At 34.3% G+C, this 19,460-nt stretch overlaps 1 protein-coding gene across 2 annotated transcripts in view; it reads right to left on the reverse strand.

The window, feature by feature from the left end:
• LOC150082588 (putative NADPH-dependent quinone oxidoreductase VAT1L) overlaps window positions 1-19,460 on the reverse strand; it is a 154,356-nt gene that overhangs the window by 24,903 nt on the left and 109,993 nt on the right. For both annotated transcript variants that reach the window (XM_090378704.1, XM_090378703.1), the window contains exon 7: window positions 868-1,062. In XM_090378704.1, coding sequence (XP_090234830.1) covers window positions 868-1,062 — 195 coding nt within the window. The remainder of the gene's footprint in view (window positions 1-867; window positions 1,063-19,460) is intronic.

Consider the following 19,460-nt stretch of genomic DNA (forward strand, 5'->3'; position numbering starts at 1 on the left):
GCAGATGAGCTGAGAAGTGGCAAATGAATTTAATATTGACAAATACAAGGTAGTTCATGTGGAGAGCAGTAATCCCAAATTGATGTACCAGCTGCACGGTACTACACTCAGAGTAGTGGAAAATGAAAAAGGCCTGGGGATAACTGTGCAGTCACTATGAAGTTCTCTGAACAATGCAGACAGGCTGCCAGAGGTTTTGTCAATGATATCTCTCAGGGTAACTCAATTTTTTTTTTTTTTTGGCTGGTGCAGCATAAGCCTCAGGCTTCCTTGCACCACATGGCTAATAATAACATACAGGAATTTTGCCAATGGGCATAAAGAGGTGATTATCCTATAGTATAAGGCAATGATTAGGCCACCACTTGAGTACTGCATATAAGTCTGGAGGTCTTGTTTTAGGAAGGACTTGGACCTGTTAAAATGGGTGCAGAAGGGGGGAGAAGAAGAAGAAGATTAGCAAGTAGTGCAAAAGGGGTGTTCTTACAAAGAAAGGCTTTAAATTTGCAAATTGCAGCATCTGGAGACTAGGCACCTATAAAGAGATCTGACTGGGGTATTTAAGGACAAATGAAATGATTAAGTGTAATGCTGATGAAACTGTTCCTCTTGCTCAGACTACACACAATGAGGGGGCAGAAATCAAATTGAGGAAAGACGGTTGGAAGTCAGATGTGTGGAAATTTGCCTTCAGCCAGAGGGTGGTTGATTGTTTGGACAAACTCCCATCTAGTGTTCATTATTTGCCACTACTACTAATAATAAATAATTTGTTGGCAACTCATTTCACATGATTTTTTAACTGCAAAGAAATGACTGATATTCAGTCACAATTATATCAAACTCGATAACAAAAAAAGTACTTACATCTTCAAATGCCCATGTAGAATCTATTACTGATTTGATTTTTCCATCTTGCCACAATCTGAAGACTTTTTCAACAACACCACGGACATAATCATGGCAGCCTTGTTGATACAGGAGATGGCGCAGATGAAAGCCAGAAACAGATTTATTTTCATCAAACAATTTGATGGGGCTTACTTTGTCTACTTGCCACCACTGTAGTTGTAGAGAAGTTTTGCATTTAGTAATAATAAAAAATAGCAAATTTTGTTAAGTGCTATAGTGCTTGTAATAATGTTTTTAATTATAATTATAGATATTAATTACTATTAATAAAACTAATGACTGCAAAAAATAAAAAACTTACATCACTAAACATAAACACACATTGGTTAGTGTTATGGTTAAACATAAATTTTTATTTTTTTAGATAAAGAAATGGAAAATAACCATTATACAGGGAATATTATTCCAAGCAAATGACCACCTATTTTTACATGTTGCACAGGCCACATGATCAATTGCTTTGTATAAATGTTTTATGATAGAAATCTTGCAGGAGCTGCGACTTAGTACAATTACTTTTCACAGAAAGACACACCTTTATATAATTTGTTCTGCACTCTGAATAATGGTGAGAAATGTCCCCAGAGCCGTGCCAAGGGTGAGGCAAACTAGGCTCTTGCCTCAGGTTAAAAGCTGAAAGGGTGCCAAAAGAAAGATTAAATAATTTCCAATGTTTTAGATTTTGTTTTCATTATTCCAATCCATTTATCATCTTGCTTTTGCAAGACAAAATCTTTGTCACGCCACTGTACAGATACCAAGCTCTGCGTGGCAGCGCTATCTGGGGTGCCACCATGGTTCTCGCCCACTGGTTGTCAATTTTATAACCTAAATTACTTGTGTTGCAGAGGAGTTACTGTCAATGCCGTCAAGTGTAAACACTACCTCTATGGAAGATACACAATTTAATTGTGAAAGGTAAGTGTTTGGTATATTTGAAATTAATTAAAATACAATAAATTTATTTAATAAATTTATTTTCTAGTAAAAATGGCATCAAAAAAAACTTAGTGGTAGTGAATACAAGAAAAAGCAATTTTTGCCATCATCCTTTTATTTTTATTAAAATGTGTACCAGAAATGTATTTTAAATGTCATTTTTTTTAATTAAAACTTTTTTTTTTTAATATTTTAGGGGAGACTCAATTTTTCATTCTTGTCTCGGGTACTAAAATGGCTCTGCACATCTCTGTATAATGTCCCTATCAGATTAGGGTGGGCAGAAGTGTAACTTTTGATTAAAATTAGTCTTGTAACAAATGGGCCTGGTGTACTGGGGTCCATGGTTAAAAAAAATATATACATACAAAATGATAACCCAGTTTCGAGATAAGAAAATCTCGACTACAACTCAGCGTCTTCTACATGCTACTGGCTGCCAACTACCGCAATTCTATGGATTGCCAAAGATCCACAAACCAGGTATTTGGCAGCCAGTAGCATGTAGAAGACGGCATCCCTGACAGCACCGTCATGGCATCATTTGATGTGGTTTCTTTATTCACTTCAATTCCCGTCCAACAGGCCGTGCACTGCACCAGAAGGCTCCTCGAGAACGACTTATGCCTCCAATCCAGAACATCACTATCCACTGATGACATCTGCACCGCCCTCAACCTATGCTTATCAAGCAGCATCTTCAACCTTTGAGGATTCAGTCTACCAGCAGGTAGATGGCACTGCTATGGGTGCCCCTGTTAGTTCTGTAGTAGCCAACATCACCATGGAAGATCTGGAGGAGCAGATACACCTGAACCTATTACAACATGGTGCAGATATGTTGACAATATTTTTACTGTAATACCACGTGGCTCTAAAACAGCACTACTGGAATACCTCAACTCCCTATCTTATTTCATCCAGTTAATTATAGAATTAGAGGTCAACGACGCACTCCCGTTCCTGGATGTCTTAGTGCATCGCGTAGGCCCACGTCTAGAGACTTCGGTATACCACAAACCTATGTGGTGCGGACAATTTACTAACTACAAATCCGGCCACGCACCCAGTCATCTCAACAGCACTGCCCGCACCCTATTCTCCAGGACTTGGAGCCATTCAAGCATTGATGCAATTAGGCGTAACAAGATTTCCCGTGTGAAGGCAGACCTAACCAAATGTGGTTATCCATCCCATGTACTAAACAGGCGCCTATTATAGGCACAAGAACTCACATCCCACCCAAGACCACCGAACCAAGACGGTATACCATCCGCCTACATTCCCTATTATCCAGGCGTGTCAGGACAGATCTCAAAAATACTCAGAAATTACAACATCAAATGCATGCAGTTACCCTACAGAAACTTACGTTCACTTGTCTCCAGTGTGAAGACCCCTGTCACACCTCTCTTATGCAGCAATGTAGTATATAGCATCACCTGTAGAGACTGTAACAGTGCTACATAGGAGAAACATCAAGACATCTCCAAGATCGCCTTATGGAACATGACAGAGCAATCCGGCTTGCCGAAACTGACCAGTCCACAGTCGCGGAACATTTTTGGATCACCAACCACGATCTCAAACGTGACTTTGAAGTAGTAGACCATTCATGACACTTTCGCCACCACCTATGGCTAGAGTCACTTAACATATTAAACAATCCAAAGGTGATAAACCGCCACAAAGGCATACGTCTACACCCCATCCTAGAGACAAAAATTTTAATGCTGGATAAACACTGTAAGATGTAAAATCTTACAAATATAATATTTTATAGAAAAGGGAAATTAATTTAAAGTAAAACTTATAATATGGCAATATGGGGGAGCGAACCTTGCAAGTCAAGAATATTACTAAGGTCACTCGCAAGGGATTAAATTAGACAACGTCTATACAAGGGGAGCAGTAAGTGAAAAGCTATTAGCAACCAAACAATAGAAACGAGTAGCAACTGCTATTAGTAGTAGGTGTTAACTCTGAAAAACAATGGCGTGGTGGACCATGTGCTGTTGGGACATTTCTTTAATCGGTGACATCTGGAGAAGAGACAGGTAGTAAATACGGAACAAATGCTGGGAGTTAGATTTAAGATTGGCGTCTGGCTGGCAGTGATGGCAAGTTTTATAGATCGTGGGAAATTAGTCTCATAAAATATAACTATAAGCGGCTGACTTCAAAAGGTACAGACAGCCTGAGAAATTTTACAAACTTCTTAAAATAAGAAGTTAGATCGAGCAATAAACAGAAAGCTTGAGATAATAAAACGGGCAAATAAGAGAGTGGAAGTTGATAAAATGAGAAATATTGGTTAAGACTCAGAACAAGGGTGGACCTGACACAAAGGGGCGGTATGTAGTGGAGATGAAAAAAAGCGAGTGAACAAGGAGAGAGAGAGAGAACCCCGAGTTGAGTTGTGGGTGTTTATGGAAATGAGTTAGGAGGGAGACAAAGTTGAGATTTTTGTTTGTGCTAGGGAAAATGAAATAGTCAGCGGACACAGTAGTCGAGATTTTCGTCGATATAAGTAAAAATGAGTTAGTAACATGGACAGTTGAGGATTCTGTTGTGGTAGGAAATATGTGTCAGTTAACAGTGGAGTGTTTGGTCGTGGTGGGAAAAGAGATGGGTAGCACCCTGGGAAGTTTTCTTCTTGAAAAAAGTTCTTAATAGGTGGAGCGGAAAAACGAGGGTAGCACCCTATGAGTTTTTCCTTGTGATAAGTTTTAATAAAGTGGAGTGGAAAAGGAGATAGTGTGAGATACCCTACGAGTTTTCCTTGTGATAAGTTTTAATAAAGTGGAGTGAAGAAAGAGTTAGTGTGAGATGCCCTATGAGTTTTCCTTGTGATAGGTTTTAATAAGGTGGAGAGAAAGGGAGTGAAATCCGCAGAATTAGTAGCTAGAGAGAAGGAGCGAAAATGCGGAATTAGTAGCTCGATGAGAAGGAAGGAAGCAGCAAAAGGATGGTAGCCCGAATAAGGTGGAGAAAGAATGCCAGTCCCATGCAGTCAAGAGTTCCTAAAAATGTAGCAGATGGAGATCCTCAGAGAGCCAAAAAATGGAAGGTTGAAACCGCCCCGGAAAGCAAAGGAAAGAAAAAAGATAGAAGTAGGTGAGATATTATTAAGTACTGTAAGTTGACAAGGACTGTTAGTGAAACAGTATAGTGATTAATTTAAAAAAAAAAAGGGGGTAGCACTAGAAGTAATTTGATAGATAAATTATCTCTGAAATAAATTATATATATACTAACAGAGTTATGTTAAAAAAGGGTTATTGTAAAATGCAAGAGAAATGAAGGATGAGTAATAGATTAAATTGTTGTTCAAATGACTATACATATGTTAGAAGGGTAGTAAGGATTATATGAGAAGTTTTGATTATGTTTTAAAGCCAGATAATTAAACTATATAAAAAACTTTGAATGTTTTAAGGATAGATAACTGAATATAGTGTTTGTATTAATGAAGAATTGTTGGTTCATCTGGAAGACTAATAACAAATAGAGACTTTAGGAAAGTTAAGATTGGTCTTCAGTGTATTGTAACAGAATGGTGAGAACACAGAGTATAATGATGAAAGTAGCATATTCATTGTTAATATAAAAATAATTTAAGCAAGGTATCCTCGACTTAACCTTGTATGCATATTACATGTTTTTTTATTCAATTGTATATTATGTTGTATATACAGGCATACCTCAGTTAATGTTACCTCTGATAACGAAGCTTCGATATAACGAAGTCTGCAATTTCAAGCCCCATTGAACATAAAAAAAAAAATATTATTCCAGTTTAATCACCTGAAATCTAAACAAACTGAAGAAATTACGGAAACCTTTGGGGCTTCTCGTGGTTGGTTCGAGAAATTTAAAAAACGGGCCAGGATTCATAGTGTAAAATTAACAGGAGAAGTTTCCAGAAAAACTAAAGGAAATAATTGAACGTGAAAATTTTCCACCAAATTTGGTGTTCAATGTTGACGAAAGCGGTTTGTTCTGGAAACGGCTACCAACAAAAAGCTTCATTTCTATTGAAGAAAAATCAGCTGCAGGGTTCAAAGCAGCCAAAGACCGTTTAACGTTACTCTTTGGATCAAATGCCTCTGGCAATTATAAATTAAAATTGTTATTAGTTTACCATTCAGAAAATCCGAGGGCGTTAAAAGGTAACACAAAAATGAATTTACCTGTAATATGGAAAGAAAATAGAAAAGCGTGGGTTACCAAGGAGTTATTTACTGATTGGTTTGTTAACCACTTTTGTCCTGAAGTAAAACGGTATTGTCAAAAAAACAACTTTGAAGAAAAAGCTCTTTTGTTGTTAGACAATGCTCCGGGACATCCTACTGATCTTAACACGTTGGACACATGCATTCCTGTCAATGTCAAAGTTGTGTTTCTTCCAGCAAACAACTTCCCTGCTTCAACCATTGGATCAGGGAGTAATAGCATCATTTAAAGCTTATTATCTGCGTCAAACATTAAGCAATTTAACTGAACTAGAGGATAAAGAGGAAATGACAGTTAAAACTTTTTGGAAAAACTACACCATTAAAAACGCAATTGAAAACATTGATAGTTCTTGGAAAGAAGTCACTAAGAAATGCTTACATGGAGTTTGGCGCAAAATATGGCCAGAAGTTGTACTAGAAGAAGAAAATAACAAATAGAAAATAACATCCAAGAAATTAGAAATGAAGTTATCCAGATGGCTCAATCAATAGGTTTCGAAAATGTCAATGAAGAGGATGTTAGCAAATTTATTGAATGCAGAAGATGATGGTTTTTCGGTGGAAGATTTAGAAAACCTTGTTAGCAACGAAGACAAAGATAATGAAGATGAAGTTAAAGCAGTTCCTGCCGAAAAAGTGTTAACAACCAAAGATTTAAAAAGGTGCTTAAATGACATTGAAAACGTTTTAAATTTTTTTAGTGAAAATGATCCTGATTTAGGAAGAAGTTTTATTGTTAAGCGATCAGTGTTAAATGCAATAACTCCGTATAGGCAATTGTTAAATGAAAGAGAAAAAAGCATAAGCAATCAACTTTAGACTCATATTTTAAAATGTGATTTCACTTTGTATGTAAGTTGACTGTTTATTTAATAAAACTTTTCTTTGTTCGAAAAAAAAGCTTTTCATTTTCTTTACGTAGGAACGTATCCCTATTCTGGCCATAGTATTTTTACCTCTGAAAACGAAGTTTTGTTTAACGAAGTAATTTTGTGGAACGCATCCTATTCGTTATTTGAGGTATGCCTGTATATATGTAAATAAACTGTTGTTTATTAATTTGTGAGTTTGTTATTCCTGAACACTCAGCCTTTCCGAAGGGAATTATACATAATAGAGAAGTTCCCTTGAATCTGGAATTCTCCTGTGAGACAAAGTCAGATGTGTATGTGGGGGTGTAAGAAATAGAGGTCTATAGTTATAAGGGAACAGAACAAATAAGGAATATTTAATAAAGCATAATTATTATTATACATATTCAAAATAAAATTTAAAGAAGAGTAAAGACATGTATATTTATTAACTTCTTCCCCCCCCAGCACATCCGTGCAACAATAGAAAATGAATAACATGCTTCACTCTCAGTTCATTGCACTTATCCGTTGTATTTAAATCAGTTGAAAAAGAAACTCGTTAGTCTCGAAAGCTACTGCTACTTATTATATTATATTAAACTGGGTTATCATTGTATGTATATATTTTCTTAAAATTAGGTCTCTCAGTGCCATATACTTATATAATTATTGCCGTAACTATTACTCCTATTTTGTTTGTAACACAATATCCAATGAATTTCCTCCATATATTCTTATGCACAAAGAATACATAGCTGCTTTGTTGATCAAGATAATAGTTGACATTTATTTGCTATTCATAACTGAAAATATGATTTTTACATTTTAAAAATGGTGGAACTGTTACCAGTTTTCTTTTCTTGGATTGGTCATTTATGAAATATTTGAATTTTGTGAGGAAATGGATTCTGATACAGATTTCCACTGCATGATGCTACAAACTTAATATTCAAAGTTGGTGACATATTCCAAGATGATTGGAGAGACTCTTTAATACAGTGTACACTGCATCCACATTCACTAGAACTGTGGGATCACATACATAATGTAGGGCATGTGTGTAGCCACCTGTGCTGCCAGTATTTTCAACATACATTTTCTACATTAAAATTTAGTTTGTGTGACAGACATTTTTTGTGGGATACAATTTTCAAAAAATCATGTTTTCATAACTGATTAACACAAAGCCTTAACAACAACAACAACAAAAAAAATATAATAATAATAAGTCTTCAGTTTTACATTTTCAAACACTAATGTTGAAAATAATATCTATGGAAAAATGAGGATCCTCCATACGTGTATAGTGCTTGCCACTCTGATGAGGAATTTACTCATCAGAAATGCATTCTATCATGATTTACACCTGTCCATAAAGAGGTCAAACTCAATGGGTCAGTTACAATTTGCAGAGTAACTTGGACAGAGAAAAGGAAAAAAAAGGACTAAATTCACACTGATGAGTATTAAGTTTATTATTATTCAGTACAGATAAAGGAAGAATAAACTCTGAATCAGAGTTTACTGCAGTTTCTGTGAGGAATTTGCTAATTTGCAGATGTGATAAAAATTATATAAATGGTATTCTTAAGGTTTAAGTTGGTATGGTTATTTCTGGTGCAAGAGCTACTTAGGCCACATTTAAGTTGGAGAATAAGCATAAATTTCCAGAGTTGAATACAAAAAATTTAGAGATTGAGGCTTAAACTATAAAAGTCCTGCCCATTAAATCTGCACCAGAACACTAATTGGCATAGCAACAGTCACCAACTTTCAGCAACTGTAAAAAATAGACACGCTGATAGGGGCAACAGCAAGTTTTACCACAATTCATGCATCAGCATACTGTGTATGTAAATTGTGCCTTTTAGGCTAGTTTGTCTATTTGCAGGATGAAAAACAAAGTTAGGTGTAATGTTGGGGGAAGGATCTATGACCCCCACCTAAAAAGGAGTAAATTATAAGGTCATATTTCAGATGATAAGATCCAAACTTATCAGGCAAGTTTCAAGGTATTAATTTATGTTAAAATGCTTTTGAAAGTGCCTGAACACATGTTAAGCAGTAAACAAAATTAAATTTATTTATTGCTTAAACAAATATACTGCCAACAGGTCACTCTTATTTTATGAAGTCCAGGATCTTCAGACTAGACAGAAAGTTAAATAGTAATAAAATATAATTACAGGGTTGTTCAAAAGGATGGGGGGGTGCACTGAATGCAGCACACTTGGATCCCAACACATTTCTTAAACGGTTATAGCATAGTTATAACAAAAGGAGGGCAAAAGTCAATCACATACCTGAGGGCCCCTGTGCCATTACATGGTCCTGCATAATTAGAAATGCATTTGGATGCCATATGTTAAATACATAAAAAAAAGGTAAAGAAAATGATGTATGCTCTAATCCAAGTTTCTCTGGCATATGATGAAATAACTTGGATTTTTTTTCACTGTAATAAAAAGGCTCTTTTATAACTGGCTACCATGTCTGCATGGGAGAGAATAAAAGGTTTTCTTATAGAATGCTACTAACATACAACACTGTTTGAAAATAAGATCTATGGCAGAATGGAAGAATTCTTAAGGACTTCTTAAATTAGAACTGTAGTTAGCTGATCACGAGAAGGATTTTCTTCCATGAATTATGCCAGGTTTTCATCCCATATAACATACAAATCATATTTTCAGGGATATAATACACTGGGGTAATATGGTTTAAGATGCAGACAGTATAAAACCATCAGCAAACTTAGCAATCTGAATGACAGATTGCAGAGGCTTAACAGCAACTATAAAGTTGCCTTTAAGTCTCTGCAATTTAAGGCAGTTGCCAAACTGTCTATACACTGTTATAGCAATCCTGTTATGTGAGCATTCAATAAAAATAAATGAATGGAAGTCAATTTTATAATTTCCTTCATGGGAAGCTTGTATTTACCAACAAAATTTATTTATTCAAGAAATGAATAGTGTGCTGGACCACCTTTGACAATAATTACTAATTTAATCAGTCATGGAAGACTCCACTAATTTCTGGTAGAAAGTTGATACTGTGTTCCACTTCTTTAGAGCAATCATGAGTTCTGACTTTGCTATGTTCCAGTTCATCCGAAAGATGTTTATAACTTTGTTCAAGTCAGCATTTATACTAGCCACTGCAGTGTTCCGATGTTATTTTCTTACACCTATGCATGCTTTGTGATATGGAAAATTGTCATGCTGCAAGATGTAAGGGCCATTTACACAAAACTTCCATAAAGTAAGGTATACAGAATTGTCCAGAATGTCACTTTATGATGCAGCACTTGTGGTTCCATGCACCTGCAACCTGTGGACTAAGAAATACCATTAGAAATGTCCCCAGATCATGACATCTCCTCCTCTTCCATAGTTGCTACAACACAGAGGTAGTAAGCAATATTTACACAGGATCCATGCATCCTATGTATGTAAATACATTCATCAGACAAAGGATATGTGGCATAACTCAACACTCATAGGACTGACTCCCACTGATCAACAGTTCAGTATGCCTTTTAGAATTAGTAGAAGCATATGATGCAAAGAAAGCAAGCTTATAGAGCATCAGCCAAAAAAAAAAAAAAAAAAAAAACTTTCCCATTTCACCCATCCGGTTACTCCACATTTGTCTAGTTCAGCCTTAAATTTATTTAAGCTATCAACTTCCACAACAACAGATGGAAGTCTGTTCCAGCAATCAACTACCCACTGGCTAAAGGCAAACTTCCGCACATCTATTCTACAACTGTCTTTCCTCGATTTTAATCTATGCCCCCTCAGGTTCTTAATCTCAGCAAGTAGAAGTATCCCATCAGCATTCAGCCTGCTCAAACCATTCAAGGCCTTGTATACCTCAATCAGATCACCTCGCAGGTGTCTAGTCTTCAGATGCTGCAATTTGCAGAACTGAAGCTTTTCTTGGTAAGATCACCCTTTCATTCTCTTCACCAATGCAGCTCTCTGTGTGTTAAGGAAACACTTAATGGTTTGTTTATGGCCATTTGTAGCTCTAAATTCTGATTCTTTGCAGGTCTGAGGTAACTGGCTGTTTAAGGTGCATCAGCTTCTATCATTCATTATTTTACATCTAACTAGTCATTTCTTTGATTCAGTTCTACTTCTTCACATTGTCAACCTGTAAATGTTTAATCTGCAAGTAATATTATGCACAGATATTTTCCCCACACGACATCCAACTAGTTAGTTATTTCTGTGTGCTTATTGTTTGGTATACACATTTGAAATGAATTCCAGCCTAACCACCTCTCACCTTTACAGGTAAAAATATTTATCTATCTTATAAGTGCACACACAATTTTCTGCAGTCAGAGAGGTATCCCATAGCTTTTGGTAGGATAGTGTATATGCCAACCTTCTCAACAGGGTCCAGGGTCTGGATTGAATGCTCTCCTTTTAACATGCAGAAGGTTACTCACTCAACTGTGAGAAAAATACATGCTTAATATGATACAAAACTAATAAAACAGGGCATGAAGACACAGTGTAACCTCCAACAATTACGGCTAATGGTGAGTTAGCATGTAGAATCAAAGCTAATCATAACTTTCCACCACGCTTATAAACTGAAGCAGCACTGTTTCATTACAGGAATTTTTGTATTTTCTAATTATGTATTTCTTCAGAAAATTCACAGTAGTTTGCAAGTATTATCAACTATTCATTTTTTTTTTTTTTTTTTTTTTTTAACCACAAACTGTAAGCAATGAGGCATATATATTTTAAATTTGTTAACATTACAGTACCACATTCAACTTTTTTTTTTCCAGACCAGTCACTACACTACAAGCCCTGCTTGAAATGAGTGTTTTTTGTTTTTGTACAGATAATAGCTTCCTGAAGTAGCTATGCTTTAGTGCAAGTAATACTACTTTGGAAAACAGCTCTTAATGAGAGCTTCCATGGACTCCAGGGAGGTCCCCGTGGACTGGAGGTGTGCAAATGTATCACCAATTCACAAAGGGGATTCAAAAGGTGACACAGGTAATTATAGAACTGTTAGTTTAACTTGTGTTCCGGGGAAAATAATGGAATCACTGCTTAAAGAAGCATTGCAGGATCATCTAGACAAGACTGCAGTAATAGTTAAGATACAGCATGGGTTTGTTAAAGGGAGGTCTTGTCTGACCAATTTGATTGTATACTATGATGTGGTCACAAAGGAACTGAATGCCAAAAATAAATTTTGATATCATATACTTGGATTTCAGGAACGCTTTTGATACCGTTGCACATGGAAGACTGCTGTACAAACTGGAGAGGTATGGCATTAAGGGTAAGTTGCTACAGTGGATAAAGGGATGGTTGAGTGAGAGACGACAGAGTGGTAATCAATGGACACTGATCTTCATGGACAAATGTTATTAGTGGAGTACCCCACTGTTCGGTGTTTGGCCCATTGTTGTTTTGTATATTTATCAATGATACTGATGAAGGTATATCAGGTTTAATGTCCAAGTTTGCAGATGATATAAAGGTTGGAAGGGTTGTTAACGACAGTATGCTACTCCTACTGGGTCTAGATAAGTTGGGCAAATGGACTGAAAAGTGGCAACTGAAGTTTAACATTGAAAAATGCAAAGTACTGCATATGGGTAGCAATAACCCAAGAGAAACATACCAACTGTGTGGTACTACACTCAGGGAAGTAGAATGTGAAAAAGACCTGGGGGTAATTGTGCAGTCAAATATGAAGTTTGCTGAGCAGTGCAGAGGGGCTGCCAGGGCAGGTCATGGAGTCTTATCAATGATATATAGGAATTTTGCTAGCAGGGACAGGGAGGTGATTATCCCATTATACAAGGCAATGGTCAGGCCACACCTAGAGTATTGTGTACAGGTCTGAAGGCCTCATTTTAGGAAGGATGTAGAGTTTCTAGAACGAGTACAAAGAAGGGCAACAAGATTGGTGAGGGGAACAAAAGGGTGCTCTTACCAAGAAAGGCTTAAGTTCTGCAAATTGCAGTGCCTGGGGAGTAGGCACCTGTGAGGTGATCTGATTGAGGTGTATAAGTCCTTGAATGGGTTGAGCAAGCTGAATGCTGATGGGATTCTTCCTCTTGCTCAGATTAAGAACCTGAGGGGGCACAGATTCAAATTGAGGAAAGACAGTTGTAGAATAGATGTGTGGAAATTTGCCTTTAGCCAGCAGGTAGTTGACTGGTGGAACAGACTTCCATCTTTTGTCGTGGAAGTTGATAAATAAATTCAAGGCTGAGCTGGACAGGCATTTGGAACAAATGGAGGGGTGAAAGGTTTTTTTTTTTTTTTTTTTCTTGCATCGTGTGCCTCTACTAATGCTAATGCAGATTATCAGTAAAGAAAGTCACTGGGTAGATAAAATATAACTCTGTGTTAAGGAATATAAAATGATTTATTAATTTGCAATTTAATGAAAGCCTTATGGTGTGGAAGCTTCTCTGCTACTTTCTTCAGAAGCTAAAGAAGCAAATTTCACTCTACATACTATGCTAAGCATGAGATGAAAAACCAGCACACTCTTTGAATATGTTTTATTTGCTCGTGAAACATGTTATTTTTATTTTATATATTCTTTCATTTTCTGAATCTGTCTAAATTTTGTCGGTTTTAGCACAGAGTAAGGAAATTTTTCCAATTTGTTCATCATCTATAAGGTCTGTATTGTTGGAAGGAGTAGTTCTTCAAAATTATTAGAAATCCAAACTTCCTATGTAAGTTACAAGGCAGGTTTTTCCAACAGGCCAGATTTTTCACTGGAAAGATATCTATTCTGATATCTGCTCACTGGTCACTTTGACATTACTTGACTGTCAATTAGAAATCTTTATTTGCAGTTTTCATAAAATACAAAGAAGCAATTTGACCCATCAGTTATTGACTAAGGGTTTTACATAGAGATGGTGTAATTATAATAGAACTCATTGGCAGCAACTCACAACTAGATAATACGCAAGCTGGAAAATTTAAAAGCATTAAAAAAAGGGGACGGTATAAAAAGAATGAAAATATCAGGAGCATATTAACAATACATGAGATCTTTGGATATTACACAGAACATCTGTACAAAACATGAATATTAATTTACTCAGTGAACAAAAGCATAAAGTATGAGGAGAAGCTATAGTTTGTGAGAGTACAAAAATAATAAATTATAAACATTAATATGCATATAACCATTCTAATGCATAATTCATTCAGAAGTTATAATTTTGTGTGTGAGATTTTCCATCATCCCCTTTCTAGTTTTGTTTAAAAGAAGAGATAAATATTACATGATTTGAGCCAAAATTCTACAACAAAATGGTAAAATATATTCATGACTTGAAGGAGCAGGTAGCAATGCTTACTAGCACACTCTTTTGTTGTGGAAGTTGATTTAGAATTGAAAAGACTTGCTGGAGTCGTTTAAATTCTAAATTAATAAATTGTTTTACATCCCTTGATGTAGAGTTTTGCTTTTATCATACCCAAGTCACTTCATACCTGCATTCATGTAAATTGTTGTTATTATTATTATTATACAGTTTATTGCTGTCTAAATATGGCCTCCAACTCCAATATAAAAAAAAAATTATTGTAAACTAAAATTTATGACTCTCAGAGTTATGAGTAATTTATATTCCATTATGTTTAATGCTTTCTACACAAATTACTTTTAATTTATTAAAAACATGCTAAGCTTTTCCTTGTGCATTATTTGCTACCATATTCATAAAGCTTTCTCTCATATTCTTTATAATACACATTACAACCAGAAGTAAGAAAAGCTCTGTTCTCATTGATATAACGTTTGCTTTAAATATGGAGAAATAGAAGCTGTGTTACTTTAAAACATTTTGCAGCTTAAGATCAAGTTAAAAAAGACAAGTTGGCACAATTATAAATATGAACATAATTTAATTTAGAGAAAGAAAGCTGTTTTTATAATAATAACACAAATAATAATAATAAAAAAAAAAACTCCAAAAAAAATTAAATATGTCAAATATTTTCATTTATTAGTATGGATCTGAGGTAAATGGTGCACAAAATGACATTTATTTACACAATATATTTCTTTTCCCTCACTCCTTCCTTTTAATGAGTGCTTTTCAACACTTGTCCTATCTGTAAGCAAAGCCATTTATATAAAGAAAACTTTGATGCAGGATAGAAGTTCTTATCTTGTGATGCAGAATGAATTACAAAACCAGATAGGGTTTCCCCTACCTAAATAGCAAGTTTACTGAAAGCTGACAATAAAGAACATCACTTAAGGGAATTCATGAAAAGAAAAATATAAACTAATTTAAGTTATCACAGAATGTAAATTCTAAATGTGTTTGGTTAATAAAAAAAAAAGTATGAATCTAAAATCATCTGTGTCTAATAAGCTGCAATTAAGGTGTAGCTATACGTATACATTTTTAATACCTAACAAATCAACTCTTTAGTGGTTACTGTATAAATCCCAAACCTGTAATAAACAAACTGGATTAGTAACCAACCTTTCGACGCAACTGTAAATTATCACCAGACTCATTCTGTTTGTGGATATAGATCTGAAGCAGGTTAAGCATAACATCATTAGTGGCACCAAGTTTTGCAGCATAAGAAGCCATTTTGAAGTGCCTATGGGTGAATAATGTATGCCTATTGCTATACCTCAAATAGGTAAAGAGCCCACAAATCATCATAATGACTGCTGTTTTGTACATATCAAGGTTTAAAAAGTCTACATATTGAAAAGTTGTAGTCTATTCCAATATATCAACCTCTACTGCTCCAGTGCCACACAATGAAGACCTGCCAATTCCCAATCCACCAACTAGAGAAGACATCAGAACCAAATGATGAATATGGTGAACAGGATAACTGGAATTATATCACAGAAGCCTATTCAAGCACCACATTTCCCTAATTAGTAAGAATTGGAAGATCTAGGTCTGAATTGTCAGACCTAAGGAAATTAGGTCTAAATAAACTCAATCTAGAGCTCCTGATATCTCATCTAAAAGAGTGGAATTTACTGGATCCCAGTTGCAAGACTTTCTCATATAGAAAAAGACTGTTTTTATTTGATGGGTCTTTACAAAGAAATTGGTTTCGGTCCCAATTCAGAGGAGCGGTGTCTTTTGTAGACAGCTCAAGTAAAAGTTTGAAAGCTGTTTTTAATGTGAACATTCATCTTTCGATTCCTACTGTTTATTCTGTTCATATTAAAGAAGACTATTAAAATGTGACACAATTGTTAGAGAAGATCAAGTGTGATCAGTATAAAATGGGATGTCAAGGTGCTGGGGTTCCTTATGGGTTTGGAAGGTGATTTTACTAAGTTTCATTGTTTTCTCTGCCTCTGGGACATCAGGACAGTAGATTAGCACTACAGAAGAAAACGGTCTGCCAGAATTGAGTTGGCAGAGTGTAGTAAACAATCCTTTGATTCCAAGAAATCAAGCCTTTCTTCACCACTCCATATCAGGACTGGTAAAACAATTCATTAAAGCAGTGGATCCTCAAGGTAACATCTTCAAGCATATTTTTCCAACATTATCTAATGCAAACCTGAAAGGTAAAATATTTATTGGTCCACAATTTTATAGATGTTGGCTTCAAAATAACTGGAAGACAAAATGGCTGATGCTGAGTGAAATGTGTAGCAGTCAATTCACCTTGTAGGAAATCATTTCTTGGTAATATTAAGAGTAAAAATTACAAAGAACTATTTGACCAGATGATGGCAGTGATGGAAAATTGATGTGGAATGTAAATCAAGTTCCATTACTTACACTCTCACATGTATTTTTTTTCAGGCCAAATCTGGGCAATATTAGTTAAGAGTATACAGAGAGAAAGAGGGTTCCAGCAGGTTACAGTCAATGCAGAAGTACCAAAGAAGATGGGATGAAGCTATGATGGGCATCTGTTCTTGTTTCAGGATGATCCCAACAACCACAAAAAACAGTCAATTGTACATTAAGGAAATTTTTTTGATCAACCCGAGGAGGGTTTCTACTTTTTAATTTTAGATTTTTTTAGCTTGTTTATTTGTAGCAAAGATTAATACTCTGGTCTGTAGAAGTTAAACATTGTTAATAAATCTGATATAGTATTGCATATTTACTTTTCTTTGATATTATTCAAAAACTAAGATCATATTCAGAATCAGCATATCTAAATTCATAAAGAAACACCAAGAAATGCAGGTAAATAGAATTTTGTTTTGAAAATTTGTTATAGTAATGTAATATGATACTACTTTCCATTATATTTCTTTTTTTTTTAATGCTCTCGCTCTTAATAGTGACAAGGCTTGAGCTTATGCTCACTTGTGAAGCATATAAGTTATATATCTACATTACCCATTAGCTGACTTAAAATTATAATTTTGTTTTTAAATGGATAGCATTACAAAAGACGGGACTTGGCAATTCGCTACAAACTCTGAAACACTGCCACAAAAGGCTGTTTTGATGCTTACTGACCTCTCGTAAGATGGTGGGTGGCCACAATTAGCAAATGATGAATGAAATACTAAGTCAAAAAAGAGCAGCAAATGGTGCGAGAATAAAAAAAAATGTCTGAATGAGGAGAAACAGTGACCATAAAGAGAAATATAATGCAGAGTTGCATGCCTTTTCTCATATAATTCTGATTTAAAATAAAACTTTGCACCATTTACAAATATAAGTAATTATGTTTATGAAGTTTATGAGGGAAATTGATTTATATAGAGGTTATATATACATTAAAGAAGATTATTTAATGATGATAAAAAGAAGGTAGTAACTATTTTTATATATCTATCAATAATAGATTATATAAAATGCAATAGTTATCTAACTACACATACAATTAAGTTTAATATATTTCACAAAATTTATATGACATTCAAATATATAAAAAATAACTAAAGCACAGTTTTTCTCAAAAATTATCTCCACATTGGTAGATGAGATCAAATCCACATCATTATTCTGAATGTTCAAACAGTATAAAACTGAAAATAAATATAATTATTATTTTATACAGGCAGTCCCCCATATTATGCTTTTTTTTGCATAATAGTGTGGCATTCTTTTCTTATTATGATGACCATCCTCCCAATAATATTTTTTCTTTTAGGTTCTTTATAAAATTTATTTTACTGCCAATTAATTTCATACTTTTTTTTTTTTTTTTCAATTTCGAATGTAATGTATAATTAAAAAATGTGAATTGTAACAAACATAAAATTAACACCTTCATTTAAATATATAAAAATCACAGTTCACAATAAATTCAATTTGTGAGCTTTTGTCTCCTTGTTTATCTGCACAAATTTTGATTGAGCAAGAAGAAAAAACTAATAAAGAACAAAAAAGAAAACTAATGCAGTTTTCTTTCTTGTTTATCTGCTCAGTGCAGTAAAAGGCACTGAGGTCAAAAATAGTGCAATATCACTGGAGATGAAATTGAACATAACTATTATTAAGTGTTTTGAATTATGAGAGAAAGATACTTCCTAATAGATACTTTTTTTTTTTATTGACAATCATTAACAGTTAGAGTAATCTGTAGAAATGCCTATGCAGGTGTATTTTACTGAATGTGTACATGTATTATTTATAATATTTTCAAAAAAATATTTTTTTTATTTGACATCTATTGGAATATATTTTAAATTTATATCATTAATTTCAAGGAAATTTTCTACATTATGCTCAGTTTTATGGGAACACGGCATGAGTATAACAGGAGACTGCCTGTATAATGTATACTTCACAGTTTATAATACATCTGCAAGTAAATTCTCTATCAATTATAGAGAACTTATAGAATTAAAATGAAAAGAAAGTCTCCAAAATATTAAGAACATTTCTTTCAACTTCATTTTTAAAAAAAAATTTTTTTTTTTTTTATTTCCCTTACCTTAATTACTTGATCAGGATATATATTATTTTTGCAATTAAATGTTGCAGCAAAAATAAATTTGTTGCATTTTGAAATTGCTGACATGTTTCGTATTCCATAACAAGAAATAAGTGAGGGCTAACAAAATAAACTCATAATTGATAAAAAAGAAACTGAAAAGAATAATTTTCTTTTTTAATTGGATAAAAATTTAAAGAGGTGTCAAATATTTTCTCTATGAAACTAAACAAAATACTTTCATTACAACTAACCAACAACACAAATGACACTAGAATCCAACAACAAAGCAAACATAACAGACAATTTGGTGAAACTGCATTCCCTTGTTTGAGGAGAAAGTAGTAATTTACTGTTTGTTATTCTTAATATTCTGAATGATTATCAAAATGTAAACAAGCTCACCCAAATATCATAATGAGTGAATTCAGTTAGTATTAGTGAGAAACACTAAAAGTGTCAAACTATTCTAACATTTGAAAACTGTGAATATTAGCAAATTAAAACTTTATATTAAAAATGTTTTTCGTACTAATAAAAATAAAATTTTAAATTCATATAAGATCACAAAAAGTTAATATTTCACCTGTTTTGCATTTCTG

This window comes from Mastigoproctus giganteus, chromosome 7, assembly GCF_048544385.1.
Source record: "Mastigoproctus giganteus isolate SK-2022 chromosome 7, ASM4854438v1, whole genome shotgun sequence".
NCBI classification, from domain to species: domain Eukaryota; kingdom Metazoa; phylum Arthropoda; class Arachnida; order Uropygi; family Thelyphonidae; genus Mastigoproctus; species Mastigoproctus giganteus.